The following is an 18,859-nucleotide window of genomic DNA, read 5'->3' as shown; positions in this document are numbered from 1 at the left end:
ATGCATTATACAAAAATAAGCTTGGACTATTAAGGCTTTACGATTTTGAATATGTAATTGACATACAAATGAATAATAATATTATGAATAATTGTAAATTATAATTATAGATCACTGACAATAACTTACGTGGAAAATGTGTTTCACCAGTTCCAATATGTGTCTCTAATGTGAAGATATATAATATAACATTTTAAATACTGTAACATAGACTTATAAAAGCGCAAATTGTAAAATAGCAGATAGGGATAAAATACAATCACAGAATGGAGTGGGAAAGTACTTTGATGGTTGTAATATTATTATAACGGTGTATCTATATTAATGAATTATATCATCTAGATTCTAGAAGCACAGTTTATTATTATAGATATTATAATAATATTACAACATTGAAAATAAAGCAGATTATTGAAACATCATATCGGTTATTTGAAGCAATTTGGAGGGCTGTTAACATATTCACCATTTATCCGTGCGATAACCAATGTAATTTAATCTTAACTTTGCCGTCGTTAAGTTCATATTTGGACTATACTAACTTAAGTGCAGTACGTTCTATACAATGTTTAAGAATGATCTTTCCTTTACGTATCATTAGCTCAATTCGGCGTGCGTACGTAAAAGTAATTTAAAAGTATTTTGTTATTCTAAAAATCTAAATCTAAAAATGTCTAAATTCCAAGGATTAAGTTCTAAACAGAAATAAGAGTTATTAAAATCATACGACGAGCTTAAAAAATATATACATTTGTACATCCGTACTTTTTTAAAATTATTGATACATTTTTGGCATATTTTTCGTTTTTTTTTTTTTCATAGTACAAATCAAACCAATCGCTTATAAGAAACAACCGATTTGGACACAAATTCACTTTGGTCCCAAAGGTTTTCTCATAAGCGACTACTGCTATGTATAATAATATTTAGTGTGTTAATTTGGTTTGATGCAATGAAGTATGAATCTCAATTTTGAATAAGGGTTTGATATTCTAACCAAACTCAATGTATATTTGTCAAAATAACAATAGCCACCAAATGTCTCAAAAATCTGTTGATATTATTCAGGCCTGATGTAAACATGTGAACAAGATTTACGAAATTTGACGCAAGCCACCAATGTAACTTGTTCACAGCTACACATAATTTCGGTAAACAATTATTTCTATAAAGATCTAATGGCTCTTACCTACATTATTTTTCCTTCTATTACTATTAGTACTTATGATTGTTATTTTACTAAGAAATACAATAATTAATTCAATTGATTTTATATTTTTTCATGGTGAGTTAGTCCTCTTCTCCCAGAAGCTGAGTTATAATTATACACATTATACTAGGTATCGAATAAAATAATAAAATATTTTTATTTTGCGTTTACTAAGTGTTAGCAGATTATCATCTATACAAATTCGACTAAATAATTAATGCATATCTATATTTGTATTATTTATTGTTATAACATTAAAAAGCAATGTATGCATTAAACTATTTTTAATTAAAAACCTATGAACCATTAGAAGAATAAACTTACAATATTTTTGAATAAATACTTGGAACTCCTTTTCATCCCTAAAAGCGTAATCTATAAAAAGATAAATTATTTTATACCTTAATCGCAGTTTGTTACTGTTTTCATGCATTAATCTAATTATACAAATTACTACACATACTTTGGTCCATCATTACAATACACAAATATATAATTGAATATAAATTACATTTGAGAATATGAACCAAGGCCCCAGCTATAAATAATAAGTATTATAAAAAAATAGGTATGTAGCAGAAGAACAGAAAGGAATGTGAAAGGCTTAAGGAGCATATAATATTGTTGTGATTGTGTATAATACTTTATTAATATTAATCATAATTGAGAGTGATTCACTGAATGTCTGTGATGTATAAATCATACAACGTAGGAATGACACAACTCTCCAACATTAAATTTGGTAGGGCATTAAAGTTTTTGAATTTTGTCAACGTACCATGTACTTTTTGGCGATTCATTTTCAACCAATCAAAAAGTTTAATAGTAAATAATATTTTACACTTTCAATATTTATGTTACATTTATAGTATAGGTACGTCTTGTTAACCAATCATGCTCCTCTCAATTTTTTTTTCTTTAATATTATAGTAATACGAAATCTGATTTTTAATTTTTTAAACATACTTACTTTGAGACCCTTATATTTTTAAAGGTAACCGGCCAATTCGGCGAAATCCTTTTCGGCGAAAGACATTTCGGCGAAAGACATTTCGGCGAAAGACATTTCGGCGAATCTTTTTCGGCGAATGGATATACCTGCGAACGGTTATATCGGCGAATGGACGTATTGGCGAACGAATATATCGACGAATAGATAAATTGGCGAAACCACAAAACCAAAAAAACAAAAATAAAAATTTAAATTGCATATTATATAATTCAATAATTTAGTCAATAATAATTTAAATAAAATTGATGTCCTAGGACCATATGTAAGTATATAATAATAATTAATTAATAATAAAAATAATTCTTAAATAAATATAATATAATATAAATATAAATAATATTGTAATAAAAATAATATTAAAAATTTAAAAGTCAATATTGTATGCCAAACTTTTTAAATATGGAATTATGTCTTGGTTTGAATAATTTTCCACCTTCGTTTTTATATTTTCTGTGGTTCTTTTCCATTTTAATTTCTGTTTTTCTTCTTTGCCAGCCTCAATGTGTACCACTTTTAATTTAGCTAGCCCGACCTCCCTTTGTAGACCTTCAAACATCTTCCAAATTGATACATGATGACCACCAACTTGCTTTTGAAAGCCATTATGCCATCCTTCCAAACTATTATTGGTACGAGCTAGTCCATGAATGGCAGCTTCGTAGAGATTCCACAATTTTGGTTGGAATTTTGGCGTTCGTCTTGTCCGTCTCATAGGCCTCCCTTTAAAATTAAAATTTTCAAAAATTAGTAAAATATTATACATTATGTGTATGTATTTATAATATACCGATAAAATTATCTTCAAAATAATCTACTACTGGCAAAATAGATTCAGGTAAATAGTCAACAAGTTCTTCAAATGCTTTTACTACATCGTGTGGTGGTACAAAAGCCAATGCTGCCAACATTTTTGCATTAACTGCAAAGTCAACATCTTTTGAATATATTGTCTGTAAACCTTCTTGTTGAATTTTACGCCACAGGCATTGGGAGACGTGGAAAAAACAGGCAGTTATTTTACATGAAGGATATACAGATGTAAATGCATTAATAGCAGCTAATTCTAAATCTAACACTATATTTAAATTTGTCGAATTGCGTGTTAACAGTGTATTTAAACAGGAAAAAGATCTAAAAAATAAAATATAAATATATCAATTTTTTTAAAATTTAATTTGTATTAATTAATTACGAAATATTACTTAGTATATGCTTCTTCGGTCATACGTGTAATTAATATAAACGCACCCGCCACTAGAGAATTGTTTCCTATTTCTGCATGTATGCTGTACAATTGCTTAAAAATAAGTGGTGTAGTTTTAAAAGTACCATCTGCATGCCATCGCGTTGATATAGATAGTGCACGAAGTCCAGTCGTCGATCCTACAATTATAAATCGTTCGTCATCATGTACACCAGAATCATGAAGTAGAAATTGTGATCCATCAGATAGACATTTGTACTGGTCCGGTATTATTAAATCTCTTATACTGGTTGGACAAGGTGGATGCCATGTAGCACGTTCTTTTACTCGCCTAATAACATTATAAATATTATGTAAATTGTGGTCAATGGAAATTAAAAAAAAAAAATGCTTAGCGTAGATCCACAAAAATAATGCTCAAACTAATTTTTTATGAGCTTTTGATTTTAAATTTTGATTTAAATTTCAATGACTCGCCTTAACTTTCGTTTTAATGTGTTTAATTTCGGTAGTTGAGCTAATACAGCATCATTTAAATTTTGTGTAGCTTCACCAACAATTTGTTGAGCGGAATTTACTCCGAGAGTGGCATTTTTGACCATTTCCGTTGTAGCCTCCAGTGCAATAACTTTTGCTACATTTGGAGCATGGATGTGGGTTTTTTTTTAACGAAAAATTATCTCGCGAGAACCTATGTTTGTGTGAACCCGTGCAGGACACTCATCTTTTCGTTCGCATCTCCAGTATGTCTATATTTAATTTATATAAAAAAAAAAGTAGTATTTTAAACGACTATTCAATATTCATATTATACATATTGTATTCTTTATATTTATCAATAATAATATATTTTTAACTTACTTTTCCATTATGTGACTTATCTATAATGTAGCAAAAATTACTTTCGTCCACCAATTTTGGTTTCGACCTAATCGTTAATGTACTCATATTTAATAAAAAATAATACAGTAACAAAATAACAAAGTAACACAGTATTAAAATATGGAACGTTGACCGTTTGATTTAAACTTGATCACCAACACATTGTAAAACACATTCCAATCGGTTATTACAGTTTAACTGATAGACGATAGTTATCGTTATGACATCATCGGACAAATAACAACATTATAATCGAAAATACAATTAAAGATTAAACCCGTGACCACGAAATCCCGATAACTTATTTTTTTTTTTTTTAAATAGAATATGTACAAAATTGTGTTGCAAAATATGTACAATAAGCAAATAGGAAAAGTGATAGAGAATAGTTGTTGGTTAAGAATTTATTGACGTATTAAATATTTGTGTTTAATGTAATTTCGCCGATATATTCGTTCGCCGATACATCCATTCGCCGATATACCCGTTCGCCGATGCATCCATTCGCCAATATACCCATTCGCCGAAAAAGTTTCGCCGTAATCTCTTTCGCCGAAATCACTTTCGCCGAGATATCCTATAACCCTGTAATTTCAACGAAAAATGTTTAAAATTACTGTTGTAACTTTTAACTTTCTAACCAAAATTAGTATATTACACTTCTCCATATTATGTCCGTGATAACACATAACATATTTCAAAAAGTAGATATTTAACATTATCGGTCAAGTGTTATTGTTAATTTGGTGAATATGAACTTACACTTAGTGTCGACTAATATGTAGATGAAAATTACTCATCTAATATGTTATTTTATTGTGAATTAGTTGAATCTCTTCTTATCATTATTAAAATATAAATAACACAATATTTATTTATTATAAATAACTAAGTAATGTATATTTACAGAATCTCTGCAATAAATCATCAAAGGTTTCCACTGCGTTATCTGGTAAAGGTCCGAACACTATGAAATATAAAAAAATCATGCATAAATAAATTTCAGTTTGTTACTGTCTTTTTTATTTCAATCAAATCAAGTAGACAAACAATATGTGTACTTAATAACAACATACAATTTGTATGATACAAGTTCATTATAAAATTATTCATTCAATCGGGTGCAATAAAACATAACACTAAATTTTCTATAATGTTTTCATTATCTAACCAAAATATTCAAATCGAATAATGTAGTGTAAAATCACATTTTGTGCCGGATATATCAATAAGTTAAAGAAATTCAATTAGAATTCCAAAGTAATTAATAATCATTGTAAAAAAAAATGTAGTTATGGATCATAAATCAATAGCCTCTATGCGTGATATAAACATAAGTCAGAGGCAACAACAAATTGATAAAAATTATTTTATTTTGGTCCTTTCTTTGTCTGGCTTTCAATCAAGTTAGCTACTTGTCTGAATGATGGCTATACTATTTCGTCACTGTGGACAGTCGCATGACACATCTAACAGTGAGCGACTAGACTGTTCTTAATTTTTTTTTCCGTGACATATGATAAACAAAAATTAGCTGCGGTGTTTCATAAGGAGATACAAGCTGCTTATAATAAGTTAAATATTTAATTATGTAACAATAAAGTTAGTCATAAACAATTATTATTTTTTAATAAGCCAATAAAATTAAAATTAATATACCTCTTGGATTTCTTGTCAGAAGTCCAAACTCATAAAATTGTCCTATAAAAGTTTAAATAAATAGTAAAAGTGTAAATATACAACATAATTTGTAATTTAAATGGTAGCAATTTTTCCAGCGAATCGATTATAATAGTCATAGGATACATACGTAGTAGAAGTTTTGTATGTGTCATGTATAAGTATTGTATTCGTATATAAACGGTGGTAATTAGTTAATTGGACGATGACTTACAAGCAGACATCAAATCGTCAAGTTTATGGATTGAAATAAAGAAATTATTTCTTAAAACAAATATAGGACAGGAATACGTTAATAATTTATATAAATTTTGGAGAAATATGGAGTATAATAAAAATGTTTACAAACATAATTAATAAAAATACAAATCTTTGACTCGCACAGCGTCGTTCGGTGCAGATAGTATTGCAGATAGTAATATGTATAAACGTTTATTAGTATATCTTCTTGACAGGGAGTGACGTAATGGTGTTCGAAGCTCGGACAACGATTTCCAATGGAACACGTACTATTTGATGTTACACTTTTACTACCTACCCCTGAATAGGAATCTATCAGTAACTTGGAAATTCAAAATGGACTGTTATGGTTGTTCCTCTCTATGTAAATGTTTAAAACGTTTAAAGAACAGCACACACAAGAAAAAATTAAGCCATCCTATCAAACCAGCTATTACTACTTTCATGTTCACTAATGTGATTTGGACAGAAACTTTTCTGCACGCTACATACTAGTTATAACATTTACTCTCTACTAGACATAGAAATGCCATTTTCTAATGCAATTATTTGTGAAAAAATTTGAATGACAAAAACATGTATACCGATATTTAACTTTTATTTGGTATCAGAATAATTAACTACGTTATAGACTCAAGTCACTACATGCTGTAATAACACATACAGTTACAAACATTTATTATCATAAGTTGATTATGAATTCAAAATATATGCATGAAGAAAATGTGTCTTTATATATTATAGATACTAAAGACATACTTTAAAACGAAATTTACAAATGCCCGAAACGAAGCACTGTGTTAATCTCATTATAACTGTTATTTTATTAATTGTAATATTAGTTACTGCATCTAATTAGTCCTGACTATTTACTTAAGAAACATGAAAAACAATTTTAAATTAAATTGTATCTGTATAATTGTCTTATCGCCAACTCATGTTTATTTGATATTGTTGTGTATGTTATTACTTTGTATTTATACACAACACGAAGCAGTAATTTTTAAGATCTCAACAACCGGATAGAATAGATTTAATGAATTTAACCCTGCATCACCACGAGCTAAACTACTTGTTGGGATTATAAACCACCAGAACAACGATATGATAAATGATAATCAACCGGGGAACTCGCAAAGGTCAATGCAATTTTATGAATATGTGTGAATTGAGCACAGCGAGCTTCTTTCATATTTGTAATGACTTCTATGTTCTAAATGACAAACACAGTCGTCAGCCGCCAGTTTTCGTCTTCGACGGTCAGGCAACACCTGTTTGTCTCAATCACAAGTGACAAATCTGCAGTACACTTGCCGTGTAGTATTATATCATTATATCAGCACATATTATCGGGAGCAAACCGCGTTTAATATTTTGAACAGAATATAATATTATGTAATAGGCTCCCTACTCCGGCCAAAAGCTTTGACTATGGGGTGTAGGTATCAACGCGACTATGTATTATCTTGTAATATTATGTACTTACATTTTAAATTGACTTTTAATAAAAATAAAAATGTATAAATTATAATTGAGTTTATTTTTAACTCAATGCTTTATTTAAATCAATTAAAATGATCCAAGTATTGTTGATTCTCTGAGTAAAAATATGAAAATTGCAGGCTCACAAATAGGTTTTTGACCATTGCCTATTATATATTGTAATGAATAATGATTTGTTTTTATATTACTATAAAATTTAAATTACTGACTTTAGTGAAACTCACAATCATAGGTAAAAAAGTGATAACATTGAGTGAAGCTCGATGTATTTATATGAACAATGCGTTGTGATAGAGAAAGTAAACTTAAATTACTTACTAGCGCAGTTTATCACTTCTTCAAATTCTGAAAATGTTAGTTGGTAGTAAAAAATTTGTCAGATTTTTTACAATTAAGTTGAAGGAAGACAGTTGATATCTAAGAGAAATATCTGTGTTCAATTTGTTTTCAAATAAAGAATTAATTAAAAAATATATTTTTCAACTTGTTTACCAAAACAAAAAAAAAATTAAAAGATGAATTATTTTTAGTGCTTGTTCTTGTAAGTCGTAATAAATAACCAGAATTATGATATCTCTATTATTTCAGGAGATATCACAATGGGTAAATCCTCACTTGAAAAACTAAATAATATTATAATAAACCCCATTTCATTTAATGTAATATATTGATTACTATTTCATTAAAATAACACTAATTTTATGAATTTGAATTGTATTTATTTGGTTCGTAAATATGACTCATATTTAATTAACATTAAAATGTGATAATTATCAATAAAAATAAGCAATATATTCACTTGCTCTACGTTGTTGTCGCGTAGGTGGTGCAATTGTATTTCCAATAATATAAAACATAATAAATAAAGCTAGCATAACAGTATGTTTTACCATACTTGAAATTACCAACAAAAAAATAGAAATAATGACGACGTTGATTGAGATAAAGTTAAAGTAATATTAAAAGTAGTTCGACGATTTTCAGCTTTACACTGCAAAACGAAACAAAACAGGTGGATACTGAGCAACTGAGTAAACCATAAGGGTTTTAAATACAATTTTGTTTTTTTTTTTACTTATAATACATATATTTCTATACATCAATGTATATGTAGTGTATTAATATAAATGTTATAATATATATATATTATATTACATTATATTACTATAATAGTTAAGATTCTTGTGTATTAGTAACAATTTTCCCTGACAGTTAAATACACAAAAATAATGCAATCGCTTAGTCGTGTCTCTTAGGGGCCCCCATTTCCATATTATATCACGTAATATTACGTAACATCGTAACTTAGAAACTACTTCAATTGTTTGTATTCCTAAGATTTTAAATAAACATTAATACATTGTGATTTGACATAATATGAATAAAAATAAATAATTTATTCCCGTGTTTAACACTGTTGCCATGCAGCTGTATGTCCAATAATATAAAACATATAACAAATAGTTAACACAATAATATGTCGAAACATATTAGAAGGTACCAATACAAATTAATAATAATAATAGCGATGAATAATACAAAATAAAATTAATATTAAAAGTAGTTCAACGACGACGTTCAAAACGTTATTCGGCAAAAACGAATCAAAACAGGTGGATACCGTGCAACTGAGTACTATACCACACTGGGAAATAGGAGTACGAAAATAATTTTTTTTTTTCTTTAAAAATACATAAATAGTGTATTATAATAAATATGATTCTTGTATATTTGTAATCGTTGTCACTGACACCTAAATACACAAGAACAGTACACTGAGTTAGTCATGTCTCTTATAGGTGTGCCCATTTCAATATATAACGTAATTGCATATTATGCTTAAGTCATTGTAAAATGATAACAAAAATCATTAAATCCCAATGATTATTATTCTGTGAATAGATTAATAAATCTATGGTAATATAGACTTGGTTATAAGAAAATATAGAAAAACATAGGAAAACCTATCAAAAAATAATAGATAGTTCAAAAAAAGTTCAAAGGCAATATGCATATTTTAAACCAGGGCTTTGAACCTTTATGATTTTTTCGGTTTCGGTTCCAATTCGGTTCTTCAAAAAAATAAAAATTCGGTACCGGTTTCGGTTCCGGTTCTTAAAATTACAGAATTAAGGTTTCGGTTCTGGTACAGGTAAATACCGGTATTTAGAGGTATTTTTTTTTCAAAAAGCAAAAAAAAAACCAATTTTAAACTCATTCATATACCCATAGGCGTAAATCGGGGGGGATAAGGTCCCCAAACTTAGTCGCAGCCCCCCCCTAAAAAAAACGTATGATATACAATTTTAAAATTCTATATTGCAATAGTCTGCTTGCCTTTAATATATTCAGTCCCCTAAGTCAAAAGTTGAAATTGCGCCTATGCATATAACTATGTAATTATCGAGATTTCGAGATAGAAGCAGTATGTGCTCAACATTACACTATTACCACATTAATTGATTGGTTGTTACTTGTTTTTGTATGATAGGTATCATAGGTAGTAGGTACTATGATATGCTATTTTTAGTGGTGAACACTGCCAAATAACGACTATCGAATTTATTATTGTAAGAAACTATTCAGAAATTATATTTAATATGTATATGTATACCATTTTAATATTAATTATTAGTCCTTGTCACAATCTGATAACAATTTATACGGGTGTGTATTTTTATCGCGTTAATAATCATTTTATTAGACATCATTCATCAACTTACATTACAAGACATTGTATCCAAAACTATTTATAAATTATAAAATATAAGGAAATAATCATAACGACATGCTTTACAAACCAACAGGCAAATAACAATATTTATTATATTTATTTTGGCAAATGCTCATAGTTTATTGTTTCCTGGAACTGTTAGATTATAGAAATGTACAATTATAATTACCCGTATTCATTTACAACCAAATTTTAAGAATCAACTATTATTTAATAATATGTATTATCTGCCTAAATATATTAAATAATTAAATAAAACTAGAACCGAAAAAAACCGAAATTAACCAAAAAATTCTCTTCAGATAAATATCGGTTCCGGTTCCTGTTTAGGTTCCTAGGAAAATCAAAAAAGGGTTTTGGTAAGGTTCCGGTTCCAATATTTTCAATAGGTTCCGGTTAAAATACCGGTATTTTTAATTTCGGTTCCAAGCCCTGTTTTAAACTTTTCTTTTTTACAGTGTTTCATACTATTTCCAATACAAACACAATAACTCAAGACAACATAATATATAGTTGATGTTATTCATTATAATTATTATAAGAATATTAATTATCTTTATTTCGTGACACACTGAAACGGTGAGGTATGTTTGAGAAAACTCGGAAATCGGACAAAGTTTTTTTTTAAATCGTAGTTTTTTGAAAATATTGAATTACTCAATTCGAAATTCAAAGTAGTAGTTATTGAGTTATCTCAGAATATTAAATCTAGAATAAAGTTCTTAAAAATTGCTATACATACATATAAAACTATTAGTAGCATGAATTACACTTGGTCTGTTTTTAACAATTACGAATACTGCAATGATAATATTTATCAATAACATTATTTAAATTAAAAATAACCTCATGTCTTCCAATCCCTATATCGTGAATCTATAAAAGCCATAGCTAAAAAAACTTAAAAATTACCAACATTTTCAAAAAATGATGTGGTAAATTGCGTACCAAAAGGGGATTCTTATTTTTTAAGAAAACTTTCATGTTTGAGTCATCACACGAAAATTATTTAAGTACCACACAAGTATTTTTAATTTTAAACAAAATGTTAAAGGTTCAAAAAAGCAGTATTTGATAAATAATATTATTAAAGGGGAAAAAAATGTGGGTGAAATGCTGTTACTGTATGAATTACAAATAATTTTTACTATAACGATGACGACGTAGTCGGTATCACCATCACTAAACAACTTAAAACGGTTTGTCGGGGAAGGAGCTTAACTACTGGAGGCAAATCAGACAATTTGAAAGATTTTCAATTGCATGAGCTGTAATAGAACTCTATATAATTTATAGTACTTCCAAAATTCACAATTGGAATACATTCTCTTTCAGCAATTTGTTAGGTTATAGGTTACAGGCACTTGTTTTCCCGATTTTTTTTGATTATCGACCTACACATTACGGTTATAGTTTTCACTTTTTTAACAGTGTTTCGTAACAGTTACAATCGTATAATATGAAAATTTGAATATCATTATCGATTTTAAGTTTTTCCATCAATCACCTGTTGAATAAAATAGGATTGCCACGAGTTTTGAATTTTTGTATCTATTCTGCTTGGTTATTTCATATTTGTATACCTCTCTCTGTCTTTCTCCCTCCTTGTGTCTCTGCCTCACATTTTTACTATCCATGAACAAAAAATCTTGGTTTTCGCCGTCAACCTTCGGCCGCTTATTATTGCTTGCGCACTGTAACCATATTCAATTTTTAGATTTTTTTCTGCATATTATAAAATAATATTAGGAACAACTAGGCCGAAAAATTAAATAATATTGAAATCGCAATATATAGGTACGTATACAACATATTTTTTAACACACATTTCTGTTCGACCACTTTACCAGACAATCAACTCACGGTGTGTGTGTTTGGAAGTCGTAAAAGGACCTTATTGGCTGTCGATGATACGATTACTCGTAAATCGTCCAATAACGTGTAACTATACATATAATCATAAAGTACGAGTACAACCTCTATGCATTATAAATTATAATATACATCACTCATCCTATCCAAACTAGAATATGGTTCCTTCCTTTTTTTCAAATCCAAACCTTCCAGCCTAAATATGATTGACACAGTACACAACCTTGGATTGAGATTAGCCTCAGGTGCATTCCGATCAAGCCCTATCCCCAGCCTGCTCAACATCTCTTACACCCCACCCTTAAATCTCATAAGAAAAAAAAACATCATGCTTCTATCTGCAAGACGAGCTCAGAACAACCTCGACATTCATCATGGCATCACAACTGAACTCCAAGACTCCAACTTTAAATACTCTGACATAATCAACCATGAATGTCCGATCACTCCCCCCTGGACTATGGACATCGACATTAATCTCAAATTATCTTCCCTACCTAAAAGCGAAACTACGCCAATCATATACAAAAATGAACTACAATCAATCCTTGAAGGATATCAAGACCATATTTGTTTTTTCACGGACGGATCCAAAACGGAAACTGGTGTAGGCGCTGCAGTTACATTCAACGAAACCATACGAATGCTCAAACTCATTGACTATTGTTCAATATACACGGCTGAAGCATTGGCTATTTCACATGCTCTAGATATTATAAAACAAGACACAATAAACAAATCTATCATACTCAGCGATTCACTTAGCACACTCACAAGCATCCAAAATTTCTTCCAACCTAATAGCATTTCACAAAAAATACAGAACCAGATATCATATCTCCAAACCAATTCACAGACTATCACCTTTATATGGATACCAAGTCATATCGGTATTCCCGGAAACGAATTAGCAGATATATGTGCCAAACAGTCCATCTCATCCCCACACTCTCTAGTCCTCTGCTCATATACATTACAAGATTCTAAATATTTCATCTCTGAGTATATCCTTAAAAATTGGCAACACACCTGGTCAACCCTTCGAACCAAACTAAACGAAATCAAACCAAGCATTCTCCCATGGCCAACCATCCATCTTCCCAGACGCCAAGAAGTAATTCTTAATAGAATCAGAATTGGACACACATGGTTAATTCACAAACACCTAATGACCAAAACGGACCCCGAACCTTGTCTCACTTGTGGTGAAATTCCTTCAGTCAAACATATCATATGTTTCTGTCGAGAATTCAATGATACTAGAACCAAACTCAAGCTAGCTGACAACCTTCAAGAAGCACTAGGACCCGATCCAGACAACACCCAAAAAATATTCATTTTCTTAAAACTTACTAAATTATACAACCTAATCTAAATATGATCCTATATGATCCAAACTTGAATTGTATAACTCACTCTCCGCTTCCTCTTTATATGTATAAAAAGTAATATTCTTTAAAACACATACTTACATTATTCTATTTTGTATAACAAAAGCCAATAACCAAAGTTGTTGCGGCTTATTATTATTAAATAAAAAAAAAAAAAATATTATATTATATGCGTGTGCATTCCCGAGAAACAATAATTATTTTAAGTTATGTCGAAAGGTAATGGTGTTAGAGGTATATTATATTATTTTGCAGACGTCCCTCGTAGTATGTAATACGATGTAATAATAGTATACCACTAGCTGGCAGTGACTCGTTATACTACATACAACTTAATATTATAATGATAATAATATTCTTAAATGAACACAAAATACATGTTATATTATGTGATGGAGAGACTTTAATTTATTATCATGTTTAATGAAATTGTAATTTCAAATGAAAGCTATGAGCAATTATAGAAATCAATAACAGTGTCATTCACATTATTACTTTGTTTATTAATATTACAATTAATACAAGTTACTACAGCTTAGAAGTCCCGACTACTTACTCAAGAAAAGACAATAAATATAATCTAACTACCCGTATTTTGATATTATATGGAAGTTCATATTGTTTCGTAGATCTACAGAACAAATTAAATACGTTTGCTCGGTGAAATAAATCACAATATCTCTTATTTCAAACAATGTAAAACAATATAAGGTAACATGAAATCGTGAGGTTTGGACAGATTATCTGATCTTAAACGACCGTTTTTCTCTGCGCTGCGCACGGTCGGATTTAGCCCGGTTAAGATGTTTCGGTGGTGATGAAATTACAGTGGTGTTTTCTGTCCAGCAAATAAATAAGTTCAAAAATAATATATTTTTGTTTATGTTAATATCGGCATTGGTAACAGATTAAAATATGTAGTTACATAGGAGAAAATATTATATATGTATATATATTTTTTAAATATTACTAGCTGTCCCGTAACGTCGTTGTCCAAGTATTATAAAGCTACATATAAAACTCTTTTTACCATATTTGAGATCTAATTTTGAAAAAGCATATCAAAAAAAAAAAATATTTAATGATCTTAATGATTCTATATACATATTGTCATTTCAAAATGATTCTATAGTTATAATTAGAATTTGTATTGTTAAACACGTTTAAAGCGTATCGATGAGAAATGTATTATTATTTTTCAATAACGAAATAATTTATATAATTTCTCATACAACTCCGAAATACTCATAAATACTCATAAATATATGGCGGTTGCAGCTACGTGTGATCGTCATTAGACAAATTAACTGTCTTTAAAAATGCCAACTCTATATGAGAATTGCCTGTGATAAAGTGAGCAGTATAATGTTATCAGGTAAGCTATCTACTTTACTTGTGGTGGATTGTGGACCCCATTAGGTGCACACTCTATACTATTTTTAATTTTAACTTTTTTAATTATTTTTTTTTGTCTTTATGCCGATGACTCATCGGCGATGAGTGACTATAAGTGTAACTTAGCCAACATATACCTTGGTAGGCATTGTACTAAAATTCGATTTGATGCATTTTCTAACCTGATCTGCCCGATTAACCAGTGGCAAACAGAAAATTTAAAAAAAACACCAAGTTCGATTAAAAAATGAAGAAAGTGGTGCGGAAAATTAGTTAGGTTCCTACCTACCTGCAACCTGACACTTTGGGTCTGCCAAATAATGAGTTTGATAATTTAACAGTTAAAATTCAGAACATAAAATGTAGAACTTACATTTGCCGTTACAGGTATATTTACTTTTGTGAGACAATGACACCACAATATGTAACTAGTTAAGGTATACCTACTTATACCTACTCAGTTTTTCAAAGAATATTTGTATTTTGTATTCAGAATATATATTCAAATAAATGAGAATTAATGTATTTAGAATACGTATTCGAAAAAAACAGACGCACTACTTGGAAGGGGAGTGTTATATTTTATGAATACCATTTTTTATTGAAAGTGTTTCACTTAATGATAAAAGTAATTTATTAGGAATTTTTGATAAGTATATGGATAAGCATATCCGATAGTATGGATACGAAAACTATAATGTTCATGATTTATTATAATATGTCTTGTCACAACTTTAAAACTATTTTTCTGGATAGGAAAAAAATTATTTTTTAATGAATAAAAAAATACAAATAAAAGTATTTAAAATAGTATTTGAATACAAAAAAGTATTCAAATATTTTTATTCGAATACTTTACAATACTGTATCTACTAATAACTATTAATATGACATTGATATAAGTGGGAAATTTTACAATACCATGTAAGTAGTTTTATTATAATACATTACTTATGTAAACAAATTGTAAAAAAACTATTTATCTACAAATGAATAACGTAATAGGTGGTCATGAGTCATAATTCATAACTCATTATTTATAAATGCCAATGTAAATCTTAAGATGCGTAAAGGAAAAATAAGCATAATATTGGGCATGCTTATACATTTTGAACTTTTCTTCTGTTATAAATATAACTTTAAAATAAACCTCATTATATTTAATAATATTTATTATTTATTGATAATTATTTCGTTAAAATAAAACTAATTTTGTGATCTTAAATTATAAAATGTTTTTTATACCTAAGATTTTCCTTAAACATTAATATATTATGATTTATCATAATATAAATAAAAATAAATAATCCATCCCTGTGTTTAACACTGTTTCCATAGACCTGCAGCTATTTTCCTAATAATATAAAACATAATATAAGAACCATATTAGAATTTACCAATACAAATTAATAATAACGACGGAGTTGAATAATACAAAATAAAATTAATATTAAAAGCAGTTCAATGATGATGTTCAATACGTTATTTGGCAAAAACGAAACAAAACGGTTTGATTCAGTGCAACTGAGTAAAGCTCATGGGGAAATAAAAGTAGGTAAATAATGTTTAAAACACATGTATTACAATATATCAGGGACGGAAACCGGTTTTAGGAAAACCGATTAATAATAATAATAATCGGTTTTGATGATTTATTTTAACCGTAACCAGAGCGAGAGCAATAAAACAAGAGAGCGGTTTTTAAACCCGAGATTGAAACCCATGATTATTTGAACGGAACCTAGACCGAAATCATTTTTTTGCTTAGGGGTTAACCAGTTTTTTAAATTCAATAATAACTGGTTAATATTTATCACCAACATTTTTAAAATTACCAGAAACCTCATATCGTCCAAACCCTTTATCTTGAATCTATAAAACCCATAGTACACAAGTTTAATAATTCAGAAACTACTTGTTTGGATTTTGATTCAAATACATCAACATTTTCGAAAAATGATCTGGTAAATGAATTACATTCGAAAAGAGGGGTTTTTATTTTTTAAAAAAACGGGCAGTTTTGAGTCATCACAGGAAACTTAATTAAGTACTACATAAGTATTCTTAATGTTTTAAATTTTCAAAAAGCAGTATTTGAATAATTCCTATACAATATATAAACACATTTTTATTTTTTTTTCGATAATGAAGAAAGCGTCGATTACTTGATCATGATTAATTCTTACATAATATGGTATTCAAATAATTTAAATTACATTGTATAGTTCAATATCTTTCATAGATAAAAATATATTTTTTTGGGATTCTTCATCGGGACACAGAAACTGCTTGTTTGTCTATACATGCGGTAATGATGTAATTGTTTACGTTGTACATCCCCATGTAAGACATTTTGTTTTGGATCTTTTTTTCATCTGATGGTCACATGTTTATGGTGTATAATCTATTCTGAGTCGATTCAATACTCTTTCGTCTTTTCATTTGTGAAACAACATAATTACTTATAATAATAGTTGTTCATAATTAAAGTATTGAATAATCATTTATCACAGAATATAATATTATAAAACTATATTATAGACAGAAATATTTTATTGGTAACTCCGTCATTAATAAAAGAAAAATATAAATTTCTACATTTAGTCTTTCATACATACTTTTATACACGCATTAGTCATTACCAGATCATCATTAAACATCCGTAATACACTATGGGAATAAAATACACTTTTAAAAATCCATGTTTTTGCTAGTTTTCCCGATTTTTTCGATTTTCATTTTAATAACTTTTGTTTTTTTTTGTTTCATTTGTATATTTGCGAAAGTAGTTAGTATGATAAGAGGTTGTGATACCCATTTAGCTCATGAAATATAAATGTCATTTTCAAATCCTAGATCCAGAGTCGCAACATTTTTCTGACACTGTAATGAAGGATTTCACAATAGATTTTTTAAACATGTAACTATATGGTAATTAAGATTCTTGCATAATTTTAACCCTTATCTCTACAATCTACATACACGAGAATTGTCAAGTAATTTAGTTATGTATCTTAGGCACCCTCCTTCAATTTATATAATTATTGCGTTTGCTTATGTCATGGTAAATTTAAATCAACAATCATGAAATCCCAATGTCTTTTGCGTGCTGTCGGAAGACCAAAAGTATCACCTTTAAACAATTTATTAAATGTATGATGGTTTTTAAAAATATTAACAATAAATATTGTATCTAATAATGTGTACACTACGACCAAATATATTTTTAAATGTAAATAACAATTCTCGTTTTAATTTGTCCGTATGTTGGCCTCCTCCCATAACCTCTCCGATTTCTCATTCAACATTCTGATCTACCCTGCTCACTTGTAGAATACGTGAACTGCATGGACACAATAATGCATAGTATGTATAAGTCAGGGCTATTATGTTTGTACCTCGAGACATATAACATTGTCTTAAATATTTACTTAAGAGCATTCTTATTCAAAAAAAAAAAATGCAAAATACACAATAATGTTACCATTAATATAATTTCATTTTAATAGGTAATTCTTGAACAGTTAAGTTATATATTAGTATTGTTTTTTATTTATGTGTCCCGACAATATAATCGAATAGTATTGAGATGGAGTTTTAAATACAAATAAAATGAATATTGATTTAATACAATTTTTTATTAATTAATTAGATATATGATATTATAGCAAAAATTAATAGTTTAATTATATGTATCAACTTACCACTTAATATTAGTTGCTTGCATAACTGGTAT

At 28.6% G+C, this 18,859-nt stretch overlaps 3 protein-coding genes across 3 annotated transcripts; 1 reads left to right on the top strand and 2 right to left on the bottom strand.

The window, feature by feature from the left end:
* Nucleotides 1–2,198: 2,198 nt before the first annotated feature.
* Nucleotides 2,199–2,985, bottom strand: LOC111029509. The gene is made up of 2 exons (XM_022308523.1): nt 2,613–2,985; nt 2,199–2,308 (listed from the first exon to the last, which is right to left on the bottom strand). The coding sequence occupies exons 1-2, from the start codon at nt 2,983–2,985 to the stop codon at nt 2,199–2,201; spliced, it is 483 nt and encodes a 160-aa protein (XP_022164215.1).
* A 13-nt stretch (nt 2,986–2,998) lies between these two features.
* On the bottom strand, nt 2,999–4,028 carry LOC111029508. The gene is made up of 3 exons (XM_022308522.1): nt 3,904–4,028; nt 3,425–3,757; nt 2,999–3,353 (listed from the first exon to the last, which is right to left on the bottom strand). The coding sequence occupies exons 1-3, from the start codon at nt 4,026–4,028 to the stop codon at nt 2,999–3,001; spliced, it is 813 nt and encodes a 270-aa protein (XP_022164214.1).
* Nucleotides 4,029–12,539: 8,511 nt separating this feature from the next.
* Nucleotides 12,540–13,712, top strand: LOC111029507. The gene has a single exon (XM_022308521.1). The coding sequence runs from the start codon at nt 12,540–12,542 to the stop codon at nt 13,710–13,712; it is 1,173 nt and encodes a 390-aa protein (XP_022164213.1).
* The last annotated feature ends 5,147 nt before the right edge of the window (nt 13,713–18,859 follow it).

Source organism: Myzus persicae, unplaced genomic scaffold (assembly GCF_001856785.1).
Source record: "Myzus persicae strain clone G006 unplaced genomic scaffold, MPER_G0061.0, whole genome shotgun sequence".
NCBI classification, from domain to species: Eukaryota; Metazoa; Arthropoda; class Insecta; order Hemiptera; family Aphididae; genus Myzus; species Myzus persicae.
Note: the sequence above shows the minus strand (reverse complement) of the source record. Positions and strands in the feature narration are given on the sequence as shown.

Bases quoted from the DNA above. Each gene is read 5' to 3' on its own strand.
- LOC111029509 (XM_022308523.1), bottom strand. From the start codon at position 2,985: ATGTATAATATTTTACTAATTTTTGAAAATTTTAATTTTAAAGGGAGG. The intron at 2,309-2,612 runs GTTTGGCATACA...AACCGTTCGCAG, and splicing joins CATAATTCCATATTTAAAAA to GTATATCCATTCGCCGAAAA.
- LOC111029508 (XM_022308522.1), bottom strand. From the start codon at position 4,028: ATGGTCAAAAATGCCACTCTCGGAGTAAATTCCGCTCAACAAATTGTT. The intron at 3,758-3,903 runs GCGAGTCATTGA...TAATGTTATTAG, and splicing joins ACATTAAAACGAAAGTTAAG to GCGAGTAAAAGAACGTGCTA. The intron at 3,354-3,424 runs GTAATATTTCGT...TTTATTTTTTAG, and splicing joins ACCGAAGAAGCATATACTAA to ATCTTTTTCCTGTTTAAATA.
- LOC111029507 (XM_022308521.1), top strand. From the start codon at position 12,540: ATGATTGACACAGTACACAACCTTGGATTGAGATTAGCCTCAGGTGCA.